The sequence below is a fragment of the Myxocyprinus asiaticus genome, chromosome 45, assembly GCF_019703515.2.
Source record: "Myxocyprinus asiaticus isolate MX2 ecotype Aquarium Trade chromosome 45, UBuf_Myxa_2, whole genome shotgun sequence".
In the NCBI taxonomy this organism is placed as follows: Eukaryota; Metazoa; Chordata; class Actinopteri; order Cypriniformes; family Catostomidae; genus Myxocyprinus; species Myxocyprinus asiaticus.
This window is the reverse complement of record NC_059388.1, coordinates 24,411,376-24,436,632: the sequence shown is the minus strand read 5'-3', so window position 1 is coordinate 24,436,632 and position 25,257 is coordinate 24,411,376. Positions and strand designations below refer to the sequence as shown.

The 25,257-nt window shown below is 39.7% G+C and overlaps 1 protein-coding gene across 2 annotated transcripts in view; it reads right to left on the bottom strand.

Annotated features, from left to right (window-relative positions):
• The window catches only part of LOC127435252 (signal peptide, CUB and EGF-like domain-containing protein 1), a 106,776-nt gene that overhangs the window by 70,088 nt on the left and 11,431 nt on the right, over nucleotides 1-25,257 (bottom strand). For both annotated transcript variants that reach the window (XM_051688553.1, XM_051688555.1), the window contains exons 3-4: nucleotides 21,947-22,072; nucleotides 10,957-11,091 (exon numbers count right to left, since the gene is read on the bottom strand). In XM_051688553.1, coding sequence (XP_051544513.1) covers nucleotides 10,957-11,091; nucleotides 21,947-22,072 — 261 coding nt within the window. The remainder of the gene's footprint in view (nucleotides 1-10,956; nucleotides 11,092-21,946; nucleotides 22,073-25,257) is intronic.

Here is a 25,257-nt window from a genome sequence, read left to right as displayed (position 1 = left end):
ACAGGCCAAAAGAAAGGACTTTGAATTGATACGCAGTTCCCTCGAACGCGAATCTCAAAAACCGCCTGTGATGTGGTGCAGTTGGCACAGGAAAGTACGCATCCTTCAGATCTACTGATGCAAACCAGTACTGAGGACGCATGTGCAATAAGATCTATTTCTGAGTTATCATTTTGAATGGGCACTTCGTGAGCGCGTGATTCAAGCGTCTCAGATCTAGAATAGGCCGAAGCCCACTGTCAATCTTCAGAACAAGAAAATAACATCTGTAAACCCTGCTGTGTTGTTTTTCAAGGAGACTGTGAATCTCTGCGCGCAACACCGGAGCATCCTGTGGTTGGACCACAGATTGCAAAATGCCGGTGTAGCGAGGTGGCTGACATACAAACTGAAATGAAAACCAGGCTCGATAATTTTTAACACCCAGTCTGACATGCTTGTGAGGGCTTGCCACGCATTCATGCAGCGGGTTTATTGATTTGCTCGCTATAGGAGGGCAGCTTTCTCTGTGTCACGCATCTCTGTGAGAGTTAGCCAAATATGCCGGTCCAGAACCACCAGACTGCTCATCACTTTGCAGATGGCCTGAGCAGTAGCTTTCGTTGCTCGCAGCGGCAAATCTGTAGCGGTGCGGAGCTCTTTGAACAGTTCTGGATCGGGACCTTGCTCATCCATTTGTTTGAGGAGCTTAGCTTGAAAAACCTGGAGCACTGACATGCTGTGGAGTGCTGAACTAGCTTGGCCCACTGCTGTATAAGCTCTTCCAGCCAGTGCGGACGTCAGTTGACACAGCTTGGAGGGATGGGCAGGGCATCCCATGGCAGTATTAAGGCAGAGGTGAGCTGCGACTGTCTGTTCCACCGGGGTAATCTTTGAGTAGTTTTTTCCTCGGCGTGGTCCACTTTAGTGAGGATGGCAGCATCTCCGACTTGAATGTGTGAAAAGTAGGGCATATGCCAGGTCTTTGTGAGCTCTGCGTGGACCTCAGGTAAGAATAGTGTGCTCCTCCAAACCACTGTCTGCTGATGACGGCCAGATAGCTAAAAACGTTCATCCAGGCAAGACTTTTCTGGCTCTTCTGGAGGGGACCACTCAAGACCGAGCTCTTCAACCACCCTTGTGAGGACGCAAAGAAGCTCCTTGTTAATGGCGTGTGCACATTCTTCATCCTCGCTGGGGGAAAGGGTGGCAACATCCTCCGTGAACAATTCTCCTGAAGCTGCAAGTGACACAGCATCATCCCCATCATCAGAGCTGCCAAACGTAATGAGGCCGTGCACACCAATAGAGGGCTGGAGCTTATCACACACATATTGCACAGGCGAGGACGTTAGTTTGGAAGTTCGGGGGTCTCGCAGGGCTTGCGCCCTGATCTAATTAGATCCTCCTCTAATTCTTCCAGCTCAACCTCACTGCCCCGCCATGCCTCCTCATGTGGTCCCTTGAGACTTAACAAAGAAATGGCGGGTGGGAGGGCACGAGAGGCCGGATCTTCCCTTAGAACGAGGTCGATCCTAGAGTGCAATGTCTAGAGATTCATGCCCTCATAGTAAGGGCAGTCTGTCTCCATGAGAGCTTATTGTGCATGGGCACAGCCCAGGCAGTGAACACAGCTCTTGTGCTCATCAGGCGGCGGAATGTGCCCTTCACATAGGAAACACTTGCGAACGACATCTTTAAAAAGACACGTATCACACAAGCGGCTCTTTAGTTAATATTGTATATATACAGTATATAAAGGATAAAGTAACCAGGCAGCAGGGAGAAGTTTTGCTGAAGCGCCGCGTTTATCAACGACCAGCTTCTGAAGCGAAGAACCCATTCACCGAGAACGTCTTCAACGGCGGTGTGGAGAACTCTTCACTGGAATACACAGGAGTGGAAAGCCTCTCGGTGCAGGCGCTGAACACAGGCGAAAAGTCGTCCTGTTCGTGTCTTGCTGAGAAGATCCGTCCGCTGTAAGTGTATATCGACAGCGAAGTAGAAAGGGTTCCAAGACAAAGATGAAGTTTGCAGTGTTGAAAGAAGGAAATTCTAAAGGAATGGTGACTGAGCAACCGCTTATATAGGCCTACTGCATGCCTAAAAGGGCAGGGCTCAGACACCATTGCCAATCAGAAGATTGGTGTGATTGTATAAGGGTTTCAACAAGGTCATATAAGGACACTTCCCCATAGTGCTTACAGCAATGTCGAGTGAACTGAATCAAAAGGGAACTTTTTTCTCACTTAACAGGTGAATTTAGTCTCTGATTATTTAAAACTTACACCTATACGTATGCACATGCACACATGCTTTCACAGGCCCCCATTTTCCCATCTCTTGTAAATGCAATTTTAATTGAAATCTGTCAGACTTTCAATCTCTCTCCAAATGCACAATGCTATAGGTACCAAGCCATGAATTTCAATGAGGCTCTTTTTTCACCAGCAACCATTGATGTCTGACAACTGAAAACAGCCTTTTACAAAAAAACCTCCCCAATCTCTTCTTCAAATACAAGCTTGCTTAACAGCTCGTCAAAAGTTCTCTCTCTCACACACACACACACACATACGCACAAGCTTATTAATTACGGTTAACATTAAAGTGGACCCTTTTTCTGGAACTTTCTGCGGCTAGCCCACTGACCCTTAATGATGTCACTGTGATTGAAGAAAGAGACAGTATTCGTGTGTCTGTTCGTGTTTCCATTCTCTCCCAGTCTCTCTCTCTCTCTCTCAAGCAGCAGTGTGCAAAGAACTGGTGACTTTTAGTGTGGTCATACATTTAAGCAAACACACACACACACTAGCCTTTAAGCCTCTATCCTGACACAATCCAGCTGCTTTCTTTAGTGAAAGGAAATAGATAGCAAAATTAGGAGAGAGAAAGATAGAGATAGAGTTGGAAAAGGCAAGGTTAGAGAATGCGCTACAACAACAGTGAAATTATGTACCTTCACAACATCACTCTGAAAAGAGCTGCTGGAAAGACAGAGATTAAACTGTAAAGAAAGAGAAAAAGAGGAAAAGCAGCAGCTCATGAAGGTTATGCACCTCAAAAGCTAATATTTAATCACAGTATTTAAATCCAGCGGAAGATGGTGGTAAGACCTTCAGTGCCCACTCGCTGTCAGCACCTCAACAGTATATGTGCATGTATTTGTGTGTTTGGTACAGTTCAATCAAAGTTTATTCCACCCTAAAACTGGCCCAGAGAGAATATTTTGCCCATGAGAGGACAGAAATAGTTTCCACGTCACTCAAAACACAACACTTAAAGGAATAGTTCACCCAAAAATGAAAATTCTCTCCTCATTTACTCAAACTCATGCCATCCCAGATGTGAATGAATTTCTTTCTTCTGCTGAACACACACAATGATTTTTAGAAGAATATTTCAGCTCTGTAGGTCCATACAATGCAAGTGAATGGGTACCAAAATTTTGAAGCTCCAAAATGCACATAAAGGCAGCATAGAAGTAATCCATATGACTCCAGTGGTTAAATCTATATCTTCAGAAGCGATATGATAGGTGTGGGTGAGAAACAGATCAATATTTAAGTAATTTTACTATAAATTCTACTTTCTGCTCAGTAGGTGGCACAAAAAATGTGAATCGCCAAGAACAAAAGAAGAATGTGAAAGTGAAAGTGGAGTAAAAAATAAAATAAAAAAAAGTAAAAATTACTTAAATATTTATCTGTTTCTCACCCACATTTATCATATCACTTCAGAAGATATGGATTTAACCACTGGATTACTTTTACGCTGCCTTTATGTGATTTTAGGAGCTTCAACATTTTGGTACCTATTCACTTGCATTGTATGGACCTACAGAGTTGAAATATTCTTCTAAAAATCTTAATTTGTGTTCAGCAGAAGAAAGAAAGTCATACAGCTGAGATGGCATGAGGATAAGTGAATGATCAGAGAATTTTCATTTTTGGGTGAACTATTCCTTTTAAGGAGTCATGTTATACATTATTTAATGGTTTAAATTTTTTCCACTTATGATGCTAGTAAAAAAAAACAAATTCCACCAAAAAGCCATAATTTAGTGTTTTCAAGACCATTGTCAATCCATCCTATTATTGTCTAAGAATTGAACAGGCCATGTTTGCTGCTGTGCTTTCAAGACTACATAAAGTTTAAAAAAATGTGGTTGAAGATATGTTAATGTTTTCGGGTTTCAGAACATGTCATATTTGCAGCTTAGTTTCAACAGATTAACTTTTTAAACTGGTTTTAAACCAATCAATAATTTTAAAGGGTGATACATTTTTATTTTAATGGGGAAATTAAAACAGGAATATTTAAAAGAAGACCAAAAGCCAGAAATATGATTTGCTTTCCAAGTGGATTTTGTTCTGATGTGTAAATTGTTAGGTTTTAGGATGTGGACTGTATTAAGATTGTCCTTGGTCTTTAGAAATGAAAGAGTTCAACACCTAACAGCAAACCCACAGCCTGAGTGTTATTACACAGGATTTCAGAATGAGACGTTTTTGCAGTTTATTGTACAATAGTACAATTCTTTTATTTCAAAAGATCAAGGAAAATGCCTTTTTTTATGATATGACCCCTTTAAAAACACATAATTCATTCACCATTTTCATGCTAAAACCAGTATCACTCAGACTTTTAGTGTAAATACGCACACACTCATGCACTTTGACCTCTGTCGTGACCCAGCAGGATTCCACTGTCAGAGCAGGATGTTCGCAAGGGACTCGGGACAGGAATGGGTGAGTGTGTACTAGGGAAAAGCTTTAGGTCTCTCATAGTACACTTTGAGTACACAAGGACACACGAAAACACATTCATGGCGCATTGCCTTTCACCCTGCTATCAGTCCAGTTTCATGCAGTTAGATTGGTAAAAAAAAAACAACAACACAAAATCAGCATTATTACTAAATGTGTGTGTGTGTGTGTGTGTGTGTGTGTGTGTGTGTGTGTGTGTGTGTGTGAGTGTGTATGGGAGGTTTACGAGGACATTTTTTTAGGTTACAAACTGGTAATTACAAGGGTATTATGCTATAAATGTGGTTTATGAGGACATTTCTAGTGTCCCCATAATTCAAATCGCTTAAAAAACATACTAAACAATGTTTTTTTGAAAATGTAAAAATGCAGAACGTTTTTTGTGAGTGTTAGGTTTAGGGGTAGGGTTAGGGGATAGAATCTATAGTTCATACAGTATAAAAATCATTATGTCTATGGAGAGTCCTCATAAGGATAGCCGCACCAACATGTGTGTATGTGTGTGATATTAGTTTCACAACATGTGGTCAGTAGCGGTGTCTAGATTGTTTTTAGTGTGGGTGTCACAAAGATTTAACATTTTGAACAAGTTTAGGTTGCAAAGAGGTGACTGTTACAAAGTTTAAAATTTTTCCAGATTATTCTGCACCAAGCAAAGTTTCAGCGCTTGATAAACGGCAATGTTTGTTTTTTCTCTTCTGCGCTAGTGTGCTGAGGGGCTGCTATGTCTTGTATGTTTACTGTTACTGTTACGAATGTTGCCTACGATGCTTACATAAAATACAGCCTTTTGCAACATGATGAACAATACACTGAAGCATTAGAATATAAGCTCCAGGTGAAAGTAAAGTAAATAAGACAGAAATATATTACTATTATATACAACAAATCCTCAAAGTAATAATAATAATACTGTATCATACTGTATTATAATGAAAAACTTGACAACAATGAATAATTGTTGGGTTATAATAATAATAAATAACAACTTAATTCCAAAATGTTAGTGAGTGATGTAGTAGGTTTTGAACACCCTGTTCATAAAAAATAAAAATAAAAAATAAATAAATAAATAAATGTTTTGGAAAAATATATGTAGGTAAATATTGCTTTTTTTATCTCTGTATTGTCGAAAAAACTGGGAAACATACGTTAATTATCCTGAACAAGACTTTTATTTCATTAAACATTCTGAATGTACTTGACTACAACGGCTGATAGGATGTATTTAAAATTATGATTTAAAAACAATTTTATGTAACTTTTTAAACAACATTTTTGAAATGGGGCCCCGGGTTGGTCGGTTGCTTGGGGCCTCAGAAATCATAAACCTGTCCCTGCATGTGGTGATCTTATGCCATGACAGACAGACAGACAAACGGACAGATGGACAGACAGACAGACAGACAGACAGACAGACAGAGAGATAGATAGATAGATAGATAGATAGATAGATAGATAGATAAACAAGCCTTGAAGCCTTAAATTTTAAGCATGTTAACTGCATATGATTTATGCATAATAAACAGACCATGACAACTGCTTGAAACCATGTTCTTTCACCAACTATGTGACATACATACATACAGTTTAAGAGAGACCCACAGAGGACAAAAGAAAATGTAACAAAAATAATATGGGGTCTTGTAGAGCACTACTTTTCCACAGCAGACAGACGGCGCCAGTGTCACACACACACACACACACACACACACACACACACACACACGACACTACTCTAGATTCAGGCCAGTAGGATGTACTGGTGAGTGAAGAATTGTAAACACACAATATCACACATAACTCAAAGACTCAGCCAATGAGCCATGGTGGTGACAGACAAAGTGTAAACAAAATACATACACACATTCACATACACACACAGAGAATCACAAACACACACTATTGATGAGTGAGAGTGATGAGGGAAAGTGAGAGGTTCGTTCAGGGCAAGATTAAATGTGTGATAGCTTGTCTGTTTGTAATCAGAGTGTGTGTGTGTGTGTGTGTGTGTGTGTGTGTGGTGCAGTGTGTAAAGGTGCAGTGTGTAATTTTTGCACCACTAGCGACCCCCAAATGTAATTACTGTCAGTTTATTTTTACTTACCAACACAACAACATTGGCTTAGCCAGTGGGGTAAGTTTAGGGCGGGACTACCTATTTGTCTGAACAACAGAGGAAGGGGGGAGTTATTCGGTTAATACATATACCTAATGTCTATGTATTAACCGTGTGGCATGCCATTGATTACCACAGACTCAGAACAGACCGCAATGGTTCCTTTTAACAGATTGTGATGACGCGTTTCTACCTTATTTAGAATTTAGAAAATGTTACTCTGTATTATATTACCCTGGCATTCATTTAAAAAAATAGTCACCACTGCTGCAACGGGGTTTCAAATATAGCTGATGAGTGAGTGATGGCAAATTTGACATCTTTCTCTCTTCTGACTTCTGTTGTAAACCATTGCTCTTTATTTTTTCCTCTTTATACATTATAGTGGATAAGTGGATTTTTCTTTTTATTGTTGGAGCAAATGGCGATGCAAAAAGTTTTTTTGTTATGGTCTCCCATTCTCCCATGCACAGTGACAGAAGTTTACCCCACTATAATTTACTTCCATGTTCAAAACATGGAAATGTGAAATGGTCCGTTTGAGTCATAATTCATTATTGAACACGTGGAAGTGTGAATGGCATTTGTGGCGTAATGACCCGCCCCTCCCTTATGTCATCGTCCCGCCTTTTTGGGCCGTCCTTCAGCCAGGCTGACAACGGGATGGAAAGAGGGGAGGCACAACTTTATGAGCCTTGTTTGGGCAGCCGATGAAGAGGCACACCCGATGTGAGTGAAGCCTCATCAACACTGCCATATAAATGTAGAGCGCGCCTCTCCTTGTGTAGTTGGGTTCTATCTCCTTGTGTGCACACACTGGCGTTCTCGCATGCCCAGGAACGGAGCAGGTCGGTTCCGGCCGATGCATCATTAGCAATGCACCCCTGGTGCGAGTTAGATGCAATGCTGATGATTGAAGCACACATTGGGGATAGATAGATGCTGGGCTGGCCTTCCCCTCACATGCCGCGATCCCAGGAAAGCAGAGCCACCAAAGAAGCCGTCACTCCTCGCGCCCCGGAAACCAATGAGGGAGCGCGTGCGGCCGCTGGACCCCACCCATGTCCTGGACCACCCCTCTGGACACTACCCATCCTACACAACTCCCCCTTTCACTGGCGAGGATGCTAGATCCCCCTTTATTTTGAACACCATTCCTCATGAACACAATTTTCTCCATTTTCTCCATTTTATGTTTATTATTATTGCCAATTAATGTCTCTCCGAGGCCTGACACTACGCACACTGTGTCTGTCTCTTGCTCACCCCGCCACACATTTGAAAGCTAGGACAGAATGGAAGATTTTTAGAGAAGAATGACTTAAATTTCAGCCTGTTTCTTACATAAAGCAATCATATGGCTTCAGAAGATATGGAATATGGCGCATGAGTTCAGTGGCCTATTTTTATGTCCTCTGTAGAACTTGACAGCAGCCACCATCCACTTCCATTAACTGGAAAAGAGCCATGTGAACATTCAACTGATAGCTCCTTTTGCGTTCCACAGAAATAAAATCATACAATTTTGAGTGACATGGGTGTGAGGGTGGGTAGATGATGAGACATGATCATGATGAGTCATTTTTGGGTAAACTAACCCTTTAAACAGGACAGGTAAAAGAGAAATAAAGATTTTCCAGGCAAGAGTTTCTGATTCCTCTTCTGTTCACAGTGGGTACATAGAGGAGAGTGTGTGAGTGAGTGAGTGAGTGAGTGTGTGTGTGTGTGTGTGTGTGTGTGTGTGTGTGTGTGTGCCATGGCTGCCATAGCACATTAGTTAGCTATCCACAAAAACAACCCTTTAGCTTGTTTACAGACAAACACAAAAATGCACAACACACACACACACACACACACACACACACACACACACACAAACACACACACACACACACACACACACAAACACACACACACACACAAACACACACATACTACTACAGTATTTACCAAACTTTCACTTTTGAAGTAAAAATACAACCTGCAAGACCAGAGTCACAAAAAGAGTTATGGGTTTCCCAAAAAGCAAATATGGACCATTTCTGTCCGCCTCTTTTTTTCCCCTCTTGTCCCTCTATAATCTTTCTTTCTCAATCTTTCCTACTCAGACAGCACACCCACAGACCACCTATGGACAGTCTTATATATAATAGACACAGAAATGGCAAGAACTTTCTCAAAATCACAAGCTCCGATCTGATTGGTTGGCTTTATGCAAATGTATCAGCTATGTTCGGAATACTATGTATGTCTGCATGTTTGTTAACTGTGCATGGTCTGTACAATTTCTGTATGCATAGAATACCCGAATGACAGAAGAGCATGAAAGAAGAAGATAAAGAGAAGGCAAAAAGGAGGCCGTACACTCCTCTCCACATTCCACAAATGATTGTGAGGGAAAAATCAAATCAGCCCACTCTCATTCATGATAGTGTGTGTGAATTGCTCAGATCTGTGTAGTGTGTGGGACTGTTCCCGCCTCAATGTGGCAAAGCATCATTAGTTAATTCTGACAAGAAGAATAGGAAAGAACAAGAGGGTCATCTCACTCCGTCACTGGGTCGCATGAACTGCACACACGCGTGTCAAAGTCTCATATCACGGTCGACTTTGCTTTCGTAAACGAAACATAACAAGCATTTATACAAAACAGATACCAAACAATTACACGCACCATCCACACACAAAAATGTGACCACTGGCTGCCTGCGCTTTCAACCCTTCAACTTTTTCAGTGACCAGCCAGTTCTGTCCAGGGTCAAGACATTCAGACGAAGGGCAGAAATTAGATGCTGATGAACTGAGTGTTCTGAGAAAGCCAGAACCATATGGAATACATGATAAGATTAATTTATCATGATGTCCTAAGTAGGCGCAATACAAAAAGCTTCTAACATCAAGTAATTTTTTTGTCCCTAAAGCACAAAAACTAATGTGATTTATTGCTTGTCGCTTAATCGCATCATGCCTGGTTAGGATACCTTGCAAAAATGGCCTTGTGATTGTCACGGTCTCTCTCATTCCGTCTCAGACACAAACACAAATTCACTTAGTATTTACTTTCCTCAACACATTTACACATTTACTTATGTAAATGAGGCCATACCATAGACTTCTATTACTTTTTAATTACTAATTAGTTCATTTTAGCTACTAAAGACTAATCCTACCCCTAAACAAAATGTTTTGCAAAATAATAATAATAACAATAATAATAATAATAATAATAATAATATATATATATATATATATATATATATATTATACACTGTAAAGATTTATGATTCAATTTCATAAAAAATTCCATCAAATTTAATTACCTTTAACAAAATAAAATTAAAAACTAAAAAAGTTGTATTCATTTAATTTTGTTAAAAATTACATAATTAAATTTGATGGAATTTTATTATGAAATTGAAATGTGTAAATCTTTTTTTTTTCTCCCCAATTTGGAATGTCCAATTCCCAATGCGCTCTAAGTCCTCGTGGTGGCGTAGTTACTCGCCTCAAACTCAGTTGCTTCTGAGTCTGAGATTGTCAATCCGTGCATTTTATCACGTGGCTTGTTGAGTGTGTTACCGCAGAGACGTGGCGTGTGTGGAGGCCCACGCTATTCTCCGCAGCATCCACGCACAACTCACCACGCGCCCCATTGAGAGCGAGAACCACACATTATAGCGACCACGAGGAGGTTACCCTATGTGACTCTACCCTCCCTAGCAACCGGGCCAATTTGGTTGTTTAGGAGACCTTGCTGGAGTCACTCAGCACGTCCTGGATTCGAACTTGCGACTCTAGGGGTGGTAGTCAGCGTCCATACTCGCTGAGCTACCCAGGCCCTGAAATGTGTAAATCTTAAAAATTGGCTAAAATATTTTTCTGAGTATATAAAATACTATTTATTTTATGTATGTTTATTTATTTATTTATTTATTTATTTCCATTTTTTTAAACTGTTTTTCTAATTGAAGATGTCTCCGGATGCTGCCCAAATCAAGGTTTTGTCAGATATAGCTTACTTCTGTTGACAATTGTGTCACTAAAGCTACGTACGTATATAAAAACACATGCTTTTAGGGTAAAACTCACCATCTGAGCGATGGATGCAGGTGTGTTGGTTGTCACTCAGGAAGAAGCCCTCTTTGCACTGGCACTCGTAACTGCCCATAGTGTTCACACATATCTGCTGACAACCGCCGTTGTTGTCCAGACACTCGTCCACATCTAGCATCCAACAGAGAAAGACATAAATACACACAGTCATTACAAGTCACACAAACACAATCATTAGTGCACAGCCTTACATATTTCATATTATTTTATGTTAAAATGTGTCTTTGTTTTAAATATTTCAAAATTCTAAAATGTAATTTACAGGTTTAAATGATATTTTGAATCCCAGATTTTCAATGTGGTCTCAGACTTCTGGGACTTAATTAGCAAATAAGGCAAATACAAAATAATTTTAAACAAACACTTATTTTACACAATATAAATTAAATCATATAAAAATACAAATAAATAAAAAAGAAGAAAAAAAAAACATTTTGAAAACTGAAAATGTGCGTAATCCATTGCCAAAGCTGTTGGAAGATACAGATAATCCCAAAATGGCCAAATATCTGCCAATTTATTGGCCTGGCCAATAATCGTTCTATCATTACATCGGGGTCATTTACGGGTGGGACGGGGGTACTGGTCCCTACCACTTTTTGCCTTTGCCACTTTTGTCCTTACCACTTTTTGAAATAGCTTTTATCAGTTAAGTGTCTAATGCAGAAGAAACATCTCCAGTTCTTGAGCAGGAGTTTCAATTTTGTTCGTGTGTTATAATAAGTGGCGATCCAGCACTGGACTCTGTTATTTTAATGTTGTAATGAGTGGTCGTTGCAGCTGTTATCAGTTGTGTTGAGTGACAGTGGGCAGCGATATTATCTTGTGTATCCAGACTCGTGCTTTTCCAGTTAAATCGCAAAGCAAAATTCAAACTGATTTTTCCCCACTCATAATAAACATCCACTGACTTACAGATGCAATGTTCGTTTATTAAATTAAAAAGTTAAATTATAATGTATTAGAACAAGGAACTGCTTGTACTGGAGGCAGAAATCTTATCATGAGACCAATCAGTCATTCTGACTACATTGTACTGATCCATGTATTTATCCACTGACTAATCTAAATCACCCCACTTCCACCCCCGAAACTGTCCCCACCACTTTTTAAAACAAAGTGACGCCCATGACTATAGTCTAAACTCTGTTTTGGTTCACCTTTTAGCTGAATGCTTCTTACTTTGGCTGAAAAATACTTGATTTCTGTCACAAGTTACATCTAGGCTTGTTAATGTGTTAAACTTTAATTAATCGCATGAGTTAATGCATTCATTTTGACAACTCTAATATACAGTATATATACTGATGAGCCAAAACATTATGACCACTCACTGGTGAAGTGAATAACTTTGATCATCTCCGGGTAGATTAGATGGTTAGCGAACAATCAGTTCTCGTAGCCAACGTGTTGAATGCAGGAGAAATGGGCAGGAGTAAAGACCTGAGCGACTTTGACATGGGTAAAATTGTTTAGGCCAGACAACTGGGTCAGAGCATCTCTGAAATAGCAAGGCCTGTGGGGTGCAACCGGTCAGCAGTGGTGAGTACGTACCGACAGTGGCCCGAGGAGGGACAAACCACAAACCGGCGACAGGGTGCTGGGTGCCCAAGGCTCATCGATGCGCGAGGGCAACGAAGGCTATCCCATCTGGTCCGAACCGACAGAAGCTCTGCTGTGGCACAAGTCACAGAAAATTTTAATGATGGTTACGGGAGGAATGTGTCACAACACTCAGTGCATCGCACCCTGCTGCTTATGTGGCTTTGTAGCCGCAGACTGGTCAAAGTGCCCATGATGACCCCTGTCTTTCAGCAGGATAATGCACCCTGCCACACTGCATACATTGTTCGGGAATGGTTTGAGGAACATGATAAATAGTTCAAGGTGTTGCCCTGGCCTCCAAATTCCCCAGATCTTTAACTGATTGAGCATCTGTGGGATGTGCTGGACCAACAAGTCCAGTCCACAGCGGCTCAACCTCGCAACTTACAAGACTTGAAGAATCTGCTGCTAATGTCTTTGTGCCAGATACCACATGACACCTTGTGGGTCTTGTAGAGTCCAAGCCTCGGCGGGTCGAAGCTGTTTTTGTGGCACGCGGAGGACCAATAGCATATTAGGTGGTCATAATGTTTTGGCTCTTCGGTGTATACTGTATATATAGTTTTTTTTTTTCTAAAACAATACATTGATGAATTATAGTTTAGAATCAATTCATTTAATGGGACTGTTTGAACTGATTAATGCAAATGAATCAAATTACTGACTTTAACGCCATTTTCGCAACTGAAGTTTAATCAGGGACGTGATTAAAATGCACTTATTCTTGAGAGCTGCGAGATAAGGAGTGGTCACAAAACTAGTCTAATGACACAATCTTTAAGAACATTTACATTTAGTCATTTCGCAGACACTTTTATCCAAAGTGACAAGCAAAAAGTGCAAAATCATTGTACTATTCAGAATATTGACCAGCCCTAATACACACACTTTAACACATCCACAAACGCTCCAGCAGCGAACACAACCACTTTTCATGGTCTAATTTGGTCACAGTGGTTTATTATGTGGCTCCTGGCTTTACCTGGGGACATAACTCTTATTTTAGCCTCCATGGGGCGTCTTGTTAAAGCAGTCAGGACAGCAAGGCCTTTAACTGTCCTGTTAACTACTGTACCCTTCAAGAGAGGGGGATGAGCAGAGGACGAGAGGGGGAGAAGGCCTGTCTTTATACCCTCGTCCACAGAGGCATACCTGTCTGTCTTGGGACCTAAGAGCTTTTTGAAATATAGGCTATACATTCTCTAGCCACATAAAAAATGATGACCCCATAAAGGGGCTTGTAGCAAACTTGTATGAAAGAAAAATCTTAAATGAGATCTCTTTAATATCTCAATTGCTTCTCAAAAACAGCAATGAGATTAATTAAAGAGCAGATTTTCTCCTTAGAAAATAACCCCAGGAATCTCGCATGTGTCTCCTCTGCAGATTCAGCAGCGATCTCAGCATTGTGCTCAGATCTGACAAGATATCCAAGTCTACAATCAAAAGCCTGATATTTCAATGTCAACTCAACATTTTTTATCATGTTCTTCTAAGACCTATTTATATGAGTTATGTTATCCACATTCATTTTATATGTAGCTCCATACACTCATTATATGTCAACAATTATCTCATTTGTTTCTATTTTTATTTCTCCAAGGGATTTTAAGAGAAACCCCTCAGACAAAGTTGATACTACTGTAAATGAAGTGCTAAGGACTCCATTACTCAATTATGAGAGCTATAAAATAGCAACCTCTGAGCAATGAAATTTTCCTCAGGGAAAGTGTTGCCATGAAACACCTTAAATACACATGCTTTTCATATTTACATTTTACCCCCAGCGCATTATAAATAATTTGTAACCTTAATTTACAAGTGTATAAAGAACTCATGAAACTTTGTGGTGGATACCTTGAACATTTTCCAAAAAAAAAAAAAAAAAAAAAAAAAGTAGCGGCATGTTGTTATTTTATAAGTTGTCACTCCTTTCTTTCCATTTTCTTTTCTCTTTTTTTATTATTATTTTTTTTCCCTTCCTGAATATACACATGTTGACATTTCTTTTTTCTTTTTTTTTTTTCACTGCAAAATTGCCAGAACAGATGCAGGAAAATGTAACTTTTGTGGCCACCCAAATTATGTTTTTTTTTTTTTTCCGCCACATATGACAGTCCAGTCATGGCAATATGCCTCTCTCATAGGTCTGTTCATGGACGAGAGTAATATTTGATAGGAGGATTTGCAGAAGACATGTGCTGGCTGCTTTGCTACTTTGGCTGAGAGTGCGTTTGTGTGCTGTGTTTAATGTGGGAATGGAAACTGATCCAACATAATGGATCAGTGTGACAGCGCTCTCGTTTAAAAGGAGAAAAAAACAACATTTCAGCTGTCATCACTCAATTAAGGCCCTCTCTGCCAAAATTAAAACAAGAGCCCTGGCATCCCAGCCTGCGAGTTTAAACTAGAATGCCTTTGTTTTGTTTGATTGCTCTTGTGTAAAGTTTAATTTGGAAAAGATCTAAGATGACATGATACAACAGGGAGAGAGAGGAGACTGGGGGAACAGGAAATAGACAGAGGGAGATGGAGTACAGAAAGAAATAAGAATGAGAATAAGAATGAGGCTGAGGTTGAGAAATGAAAGAAGAGAAGAGAAGAGAAATTAACTAAACTGAAGAGAACTGAACAGAAATGAATCGAACTGAACAGAGGTCAACAGAAATGAACAGAAATGAACTGACCTGAGCTGAACAGAACAAAATTCACACACAAAATTTTTTTTTTTTAAATTAAAAAAACAAACATAAGTGAACATAATAAAAGAGTTCTGTTAAAACTTAACAGAACAGAACTGAAGTGAACAGAACAAAAGTGAACTGAACTGAACTGAACTGAACTGAATAGAACTGAATAGAACTGAACTGAACTGAACTGAACTGAACAGAATAGAACAGAAAAGAACAGAATAGAACAGAACGGCAGTGAACTGAAAAGAACAGATCTGAAGTGAACTGAAAAGAACAAAAAAGATATAAAGTGAACAAAACAGAACTTAGGTGAACAGAAGATAATTGAACTGAAGTGAACATAAAAGAAGTGAACTAAACAGAAGAAAACAGAACAGAACTGAAGTGAGCTGAGGTGAAGTGAATTAAACAGAACAGAACTGAAGTGAAGTGAACAGAACTGAACAGAATACTGTACAGTGAAAGGAAGTGAACAGAACTGAAGTGCACTGAACATAACAGAAGGGAACTAACCAGAATGAACTGAACAGAAGCAAAAAGAACTAAAGTGAACAGAAGAGACCAGAACTGAAGTGAACAAAACTGAACTGACGTAAACTAAAGTGAACTGAACTGAGCAGAATTAACTGAAAAGAAGTGAACAGAACAGAACAGAAGTGAACAGAACAGAACAGAAAAGATGTGAACTAAACTGAACTCCACTGAACTGCACTGAACAGACCAGAACTAAACTGAACAGAAGTGATGACTCTCTCTTTTAAAGTGACCTCTGTTAGAATATTACCCCTCTGTCACCGTGGTGATACAAAACATTCCTTCCTTCTATATCTTCACGACTTCTTTCATTCTGATGGTGGAACAATAGAAGAAAAACTAAGGCAAAAGATAAATAAACAGCAGCGGCAATGCAGGCATTCATAAAAACCAACAAAAAATCAACACATTGAGTCCAGCTGTCTGTTCCGAGAGAGAAAACAAATAAGAATGGAAATGAAAAAGACAGAGGAACTGCAGTAAATTGCTCACCATTAACCAATGTTAAATCAATTTAAGCTTTAACTTGTTAACATGTGACATCCGGGAGTTTCAAACAACTTCTTATACAAGATCAGTCAGACAGACAAGCCACTGCACTGATTTCCGTACATTTCAAAGAGCTTGTGGGTTTGGTTAGCACTCTGTAGGTCTGTTTGAAGACACTTTGTGACTGTATAAGTGTGTGTGTGTGTCTATGCAGAGCATACTAAAGTAGTGCTTGCTAGAGCAAGCATCACTCATATACGGTTAGGGATTTCAGCAAACCTCTAACCCAAATATTAAACTTTGAGGCAAAACACACCCTACACCGTTTGTGGTACGGATATGAATGATACCTCAATTTGTGCAGCTTGTTTAGGAAAGGTGTGCTATTAATTTCTGAAGTTATCGAACTTATGATTGTCGCCTGGCGGACGATAAAATGGGCATAAAAATTCCAAAGACTTACAGTGAACGAGGGGCCTAAGCCATTTCTAGTGACCAGAATATCATAAGCTACGTTCACACAGGCAGAAAAAAATCAGATTTTTTGGATGCTGTCACTCAAATCCGTTTAGGCTTTTGTAGTCTGAACAGGATAAAAACACATTAAATCTGATTTTTACAAGCCTCATCCAAACCACATTCTTAGGTGGTTTGGAATCCGATTAAAATCAGATTTTTCTTAATGCGTCTCAGTCTGAACGGTCAGATCTGATTTAATGTGTTTTTTTCATCATTTGCAGTTTTGCGACGAGAAAACATACTGCACTCCTATCGGCATAATTAATGCCTTCACAGGCCACTTCGAATTTAATACAATAATGATGGCCACGCAGTAGGATCGTTACAAACAGAATTTTCAATATAAATTACTTCAAAAGTGAGTTCAGCCTGTTTTATTACACATTTCAGCCCTACAAAACTCTCACAGTGGAAGGTAAACAGGGCATAGAGATCATCACTTCTGAATGAAACACACCCATATGTCATTTATATGTTACAGGGCAAGCAAAACACTGCAAACCTCTTATAATAATACAGACATTGGCTTACGTCCCTGCGACAACAGGCAGCAACAACACTAGTAGCAACAAACATTGCATATGCCACCTCTCCCATTTTTAAGCCGTTGTCTGTGAAGAATGTTACTGCCCTCATGAAAAGCATAATCAATGGTAAAACATCCATTGCTAAAATCTCATGCATGGTGAATATACGCACGTTTTCTGCGTTACACATGACAACTAATGTGGATGTGATAGCAAAAGCAACTGTAGTCTGAACAGAAAAAAATCTGATCTGGCCACATATAACTTGCAGTTTGAACAGTCACTCAAAAAAATCAGATTTGAGGAAAAAAATCTGATTTTTCCTGCAGAGTGAACAAGACTTGGGAGTGGGCACTTTTGACATAGATCAGTAAGTAACCACTTAGCAACCACCCAAAACACTTCAATGACTGCAATGCACTTACAACCACAGAACACCAGACTCGGCAAGCACCACTCAAATTGTCTAGAAAAACAAAAAAGGATAAATTTATTGTTAAACTAAATTTAATCAAATTCTTCATATCTCTTGATAAAGCTTACACAAGCAAACAGGATACATGCAGATTACACGAATAAGACTTATCATAAAGCATTAAGAGAAAATAAACAGAGCCGAGTTGAAAAAGACATAGAAGAACAGACTGGTGGGAAAATGAAAAAGATGAGAACAAAAGATGATGCCAAAGGGACAAGAAAGACGGGTAAATGTAAAAGGTCAGCATAATCTGGCATGATTCATTTAACCTTTCGATAAGGTCAGTAGTTCTAGTGGTTTCACTTCCATCTAAACTTGCCATAAGGCACACATATGACATGTCAATGAGAAACATGAGGGGTAATTTGACACACAATATGACATTCAAGCACCAATGAGAAAGAATGAGATTTTGAAAGAGCAACAAACACACATAGATTATGTGTGAATGAGAAACATCATCATAAAACAGATAGGAGAGAGATTGCATTAAAAGGAATCATAGGAAATGCTATGACAAAAAAGCCATTTGACATTGACCAAATGCATTATCAAGATTTTGGTAAATCCAGAGAAGTGTTTAAAGGAATGTTCCAGCTTCAATACACGTTAAAGGAATAGTTCACCCAAAAAGTCATAATTTACTCACCATCATATCATTATAAACTCAAATTACTTTTTTTCTAATGCGGAACACAAAAGGCGATTTTGTTTTATGAATATTGCTGTCCGTTTATATAATGGCACACAATGGCAGTAGATAGTGCCTCACCTTAATGCTTAAAAGGACTCAAAAAGTATCATAAAAGTAGTCCATGCATTTGGTGTATCATATTCCAAGTCTTCTGAAGACACATGATATGCTTTGGTGAAACAACCCAAAATGTAATTAATTTTTTCAGTGAAAATCTTGAAGTTCATAGCTCATCGGGCTGGTTGAGATTGAGGTTGAGAACAAACATAGCAATGTTTTGAATGCATCACAGAATAACAGAATCCACCTACAAATTGCTTATAGTTGTATCTACATATTAAGCTGGGAAAAGAGAAACTATTCAGTCTGAAAAACGCACACATTTCACCATTAACTTGTATTGAACCCAGAAAATTCCTTTAACCTCTCCAACAAAGATTACAGTGAATATAAAAAGAGACAGCATGCAATGCAAAGAAGAGGACAGGAGTAGGGAAAAAAACATAAGCTTGATCTCTATATGCTTCAAATTTTCTGTGTCAGTCTATTTCTAGGGAGAGGTGGAAGAGAGTGGTGAAACAAAGAAAGACAGAACCAGATTAAAAGCAAGAGTAATAGAGGGAAAGAAATGAAGAGAAATGTAGAGAGACTACAAAAAAAGGGAAAGACATAACAAGAGCCACAGAAAAGGGGGGTTAGAACAGGAGAGCCCCCTCAGTGCTGCCAATGGCCCTCTACGGCCTTGTCTTAGTTCCCAGAGCCATCATTTAGACTTGTATTTGAGACATTCCACAATAAAGATGTCAAATAGAAGGCAAGTATATTGCCTCTAGGGAAACAGCCTGGAGTTACTCCAAAAAAGACCCACAGCCAAGATAACCTAAAAAATACTAAGAGAGAGACAAAGAGAGAGAGATTATAAACTAAATGAAGTGGGAAAAGAGATGATAGACAGACAGACAGACAGACAGACAGACAGATAGACAGATAGATAGATAGATAGATAGATAGAGAGATAGATAGATAGATAGATAGATAGATAGATAGATAGATAGAGAGATAGAGAGATAGATAGATTATTATCATTGTCGATCATCGTTTTCACGATCAATCATTGCTGTCACTAACGAGTACTCGTCCCCAACCCTAATTTGATTTAGGCTATGTATACTATATGCCCAATGATTTGATTTAATTTACGAGTGAATAATGACTTAAACTTTTGACTGCTCATTATGCATAGTGATTGTATGCCTTTAGTAGATTTGCAATATGATGCAAGATTTGTTACTTTTATGGCACTTTTGCTTGATTTTTAAGCCTTGAGTCCCTATCAACTGCTATTGTATGGAACTCAGTGATCGCAGATTTCTTTAAAATATCTCCTTTTGGGGGGACCTCTGTAGCTCAGCGAGTATGGACGCTGACTACCACCCCTGGAGTCGTAAGTTTGAATCCAGGGCATGCTGAGTGACTCCAGCCAGGTCTCCTAACCAACCAAATTGGCCTGGTTGCTAGGGAGGGTAGAGTCACATGGGGTAACCTCCTCGTGGTCACAATTACGGGTTCTCGCTCTCAATGGGGCACATGGTAAGTTGAGCGTGGATCGCGGAGAGTAGCATGAGTCTCCACATGCTGTGAGTCTCCGCGGTGTCATGCACGGCGAGCCACGTGATAAGATGCATGGATTGACGGTCTCAGAAGCGGAGGCAACTGAGACTTGTCCTCTGCCACCCGGATTGAGGTGAGTAACCGCACCACCATGAGGACCTACTAAGCTGTGGGAATTGGGCATTCCAAATTGGGACTTTTTTTTTTACAAAAATATATATATATATCCTTTTGTATTCCACAGAAAATGTTTAGAACAACAGGAGGGTGAGTAAATAATGAAAGAATTTTCATTTTTGTTAGAACTATTCCTTTAAAAAAAAGAGAGAAGAAAGATAGTGGCAGAGAGACAAATTTGGAATAAAACAGCTATGAGAATCGTGTTGAGTTAGCACGACTGAGGAGGTGCTAAAGGTCTCTGCAGATCTGAGTCCTGCAGTCCTGCTCTGGGATCCATCATCATTAGAGCGTCTAATGAAAAATGATGAGCTCAGCACCCTGAAACTTAGTAACACTACCGGCTCTGAAGGGGCTCTGAGCACATATTTGCTTTGGATTATGAGAGCAGAGAAGAGATGAGAGAAGAACAGCCCAAGTTCTTCATCATGCTGCTCAGACTCTCTCGCTCTCTTTCTCTCTTGTGACAGTGATGTTTGTAATACATGGTCACCATGACACCAAAAAGCCACCACACATCAGTTTGATAAGTTTGTTTTAACCAAAAACACATCTGTACTCACTTAGAGTGGCAAAACAGACAGCTCCGCTACAAAAAACACACTTTTTAACGAATTCCTCAATCCCCACAGCAATCCAGAGAAACCATGACTCTCCCGGTCATGGAATTTCATCTTTGAACTATTTCAATAAATATGAGATGGCAAGTTATTAATTTTCTCTCAGCCTTTTCTTTCCCTACTTCCATTTTTAACCACTAACATAAACATTGGACCTGACTGCCGAATTCTGGGAATGTAATGCAATTGCGCCACTGATGACATTTGGGTGACATTTTTAAGAGATGAAAATAATCGCAAGGTTCCTGTTGGCGTGCTCCTGTCAGAACGAGCTGGAACACTGGCGCTAGATGCGGCTCGGCTGGCCTATTCCGAGGCGCTGTGCAGAAAGGGGCTGGAAGATTGCTGAAGCAGATTTGTTTATGTTTGCAGAGGGGGTCATTACAGAGGTCGTTAGCTGGGCAAAGAGATGACGAGAGACTAGCTCATCGGTTAGTTCATCAGCAGAGCCAACTGAGTATGTATTTATGTGTGAGAACATGTGAGAATTTAGCTCTGTTCTAAAACCTAGTGAGCTGCCTTGGTGCCAACAGTCTATACAGGCAGCTACCTTCTAAGGGGCTGTTCACACATTATGCGTTTTTTGTTTTTGTTTGTTTTCCATACATCTGAGCTGTTTTTCAATTGTTTTTCATTGTAAACATGCGCTAGATGAACGTCTTTGGTGGTTGAGCCACATCTTGCTGTTTTTTCAGTGTCTTGCCATGGTGTTAAGTTAAAAATAAGTTTTAAAAAACATGTTTCGAGATGCTTGCGCTCTGTTATATTCATTGCACTGCATCAAGCTTTTTTTTAGCACAAGAAGGCGTTCAGTCTTAATGACCCTTAAAGCTGCATCCAACTGAAATGGAACCTCTTAAATGACTCGACTCACGTGATATGATATGATACTCTCAGAAACATAAATATGCATACAAATTTTGTATTTAGAGTTATTAGAGGCGGTGAGCAATTTACTATGTTTTGGAACAGAGCGAATGTGCGTTTGTTTACACTAGGCTGCACGTTTAGGGTCTTACCAAGGCAGTTGTGCCCATCGTCTGCGAGCATGAATCCATCATAGCACGTGCACCTGTAGTTTCCAGGGATGTTAATGCAGTCATGCACACAACCTCCATTGTAGTCGTTTTCACACTCATCCATATCTGAAACAGACAGCACAGACACACAGAAATAAAATTTGTAAGTCCAATCACACAAAAGTAATGGCACACTTCAATAAGCCACATGATTTTAGGTATCATTATCATTATTAAAAAAAGTATGAGCAAAAGGAAGCACCACTAAATGGTCTAATCCTGTTAATGATACTAAACAGAGGTAAAACAAGGTTTAAAAACAGTTGGCTTATGGAACATCGCCTCATAGGTGGGGAAAGTACAATAAACACATGAATTTTCTATTATTTCATGGATAATTATGTAAAAATCAGAAAGACAGAAATTCTTTGTATTGTTTTATTGTTTGTCCTCCAGACAATGATTATAGGTGTCTGCTTTATGTTCTATGCCACCTCGAAGTATGTGGGTGTGAGAGTGTGTGTGATTTAATAAACTTAGCCTGTGTTCTTAGAGAGACACTACACAGACTGAAAATACCCACATTATTTATAAAAAACAACAACATGTGCAATTCTAATTATGAAGACACTTTTGTTTTTCTTTTTAATCATAAACAAACTATTCATATCATTCTTTTGAAAATGTATTCTGACATTTCTTAGCACGCACATGCTCACGCCACAAACGCAAATCACACACGCATGTACTGTACATATACACCAAAATTATGGAGGCAAATTAAATACTTCACCACTGTTTTATTCGTTGTTTATTTCTTTTTTCTATCAAGGACCAGAACAGAGTATCGGTTTTGGCTTACTTGGAGGAAAAGGGTCATTGTAGTACACAAACACTGAGCAAACTCATCACTAAAACTTCCAAAAACATGCTGGAGTAAATAAGAAGAGTTCATGTTTCATTACTGATTTATTTGGTGCAGCCTTTCCCAAACTGGGGTTTGTATAAAATAGCCCGTTTCTGCGAAAAATTCCTGAATTGTGAGCCAAAATGTCACCTAAAACCAAGGCAAGCAATAAAGAGCCAAATCAGCAACAAATATACATATTAATTGTTTAACAAGAGTTGCAGAGCATGTTATTCTTTTGTATGGCTGGCAGTTATTAGGAGTTTTAAATGTTACTTTATTTGAATTCATTTGTTTTGTATTTGTTATTTCATTTTTGTTTTTATAGACCACTATTAGACCTCCATGAAACGACAAATAGTCCTCTAAAGTGTAGTTCTTCTCCAAAAATTCAGAATTTACACAATAAAAAAAAAAAAAAAAAAAAAAATGGTGGTGTTGGGAGATTTGGGAACAGTTTGGGGTTATCAAAGTGGTCCTTGGTTTTAAAAAAAAAAAACTTAATCTAGTGTGCATGCTCTCAATTCTGAAGAGCGCTTAATCCACTGAAAGACAAAACGAGAGATGCAAAGTATGCAGGGATAAAGGAGGAGAGTGAAACAGACAGATGGAGAGCGAGACTCCTGAAGGTAATTGAGACAAAGATGAGGAACGACAGATTTGATAGAACAATCCCCTGGTGATGTTTAAAGTTCAGATGTTGGTTTTCAAACTCAAGATCTCACAGTAAAATTCTGCTTTAAAATAACAGGATATTCAGTGGCGTTATAAGGATGAAACATCCAAGGACTGTAAGAAAGTTACGAGTCGAGGCGTTAACGCTTTCTAACTGTGTATGTTGTGGAGGTGAGCATGGTTAACAAGGTGTATATGGGGTGTCGGGGTACCAGTGGAGGTGTGAGAGGGATGGGGTTGTTAAACGGGTGGATGGCCTGTTAGTTTCCAGCTGACACACTTCCTGCCCCAGAGCTGTTGTTGACATCAGCCGACAGTTTTGGGCTGCTGCTTGCTGTCGTTTCCGCCGTTGACACACGCACATTTCTAATTGAAGGAGAAGTGTTTATGCTCAACAACCCATTAGGCAGATTAGGCACCTCCACTAACACCTCAGCAGGGGTAGAGGTGACAAGGGGCCACACCTCCAAACCCTTACATTCCAACAACATACCCCACACCCAAATCCACACTGTGCTATGCGGAAAAGAGGAAAGGAGGAGGGGATTCCGCAAAAGAGCTGTTGTTAAGACATTTTCATCAAAATGGGAAGGGGAAAAACGTTAATACTTTACTAACACCTAACTAATGTGTGCGTCTGTAAATTTCGCCTCTTCGCATGTAATAAGACTTGCAGTTCGGCCAGCTATGGCTGCTGTGCAGGTGAGCTAGTGGACCGCAGTTAAGCAAAAAACACTACATAACAATCAGAGCTGCCGACTGCATGCATATTTGAATACTTCGCTAAGGCATGCATTGCTATTACTATCAGGGTTCAACAATAAGGATGGCTTGCTGGCCCGGGGTCAGTGTAAGAGCGTTTCAGGGCAAGTTCATGGAACTGTCACTAACCCTGTCCGGTCAGTAGGCGCTAAATGTCACATTAGTTGATCTTATAAAAGTGTTTTTATGCCATGCAAACTTATAAATTTGGTTTAACTTTAAAATCTTTGCAGGTCATGTAAAAATCTGAACAACTGGCCCAACAGAGCCAGCAGAAAAAAATAACCTTATTGTTAAAGCGTTAGTTCATCCAAAAATGAAAATTCTCTCATCATTTACTCACCCTCATGCCATCCTAGATGTGTTTGACTTTCTTTCTTCTGCTGAACACAAACAAAGATTTTTAGAATAATTTCTCAGCTCTGTAGGTCCAACAATGCAAGTGAATGGTGACCAGAATTTTCAAAAGCAATGGATTGTGTCAGTATGGGTTTTTGCCTGACAGGACCATGGCATTATCGTCCCATGTCTGTCTTGTGTTTCGTTGTCTGCCTTTGTGTGAGCGCACGGTTTCATTTGTATTCCCTGCCGTGCGCTCTTCGGTCCGTCTTGTTTCGTGTCAGGAGCACGGTGTCTGGATCCTGACTTCCTGTCTGGTTCGGTTTCGGTCTGTGTCGGGATCCGGACACTCGTGCTCCATGTCTGTCTGTTATTGACGTGGGTGCATCGCGCTTATGTCATCTTGGCAGCATGCTCTCACGTCAATAGTTTGTCTTTCTCTCACAAACGCGGGTGCGCTTTTGGTCTAAGGTGTCGGGTGTGTGTGTGGCTGAACTCTTGCACAGGTGTCCTATCTTGTTTACGTCACCTGTTGCGTGCATCGCATGGCGTTTGCCTTGCGATGTACGCTCAGGTTTTGTTTAGTGTGAGAATGTGTGGCATTGCTTTGTTTGCCATTGCTACGCAT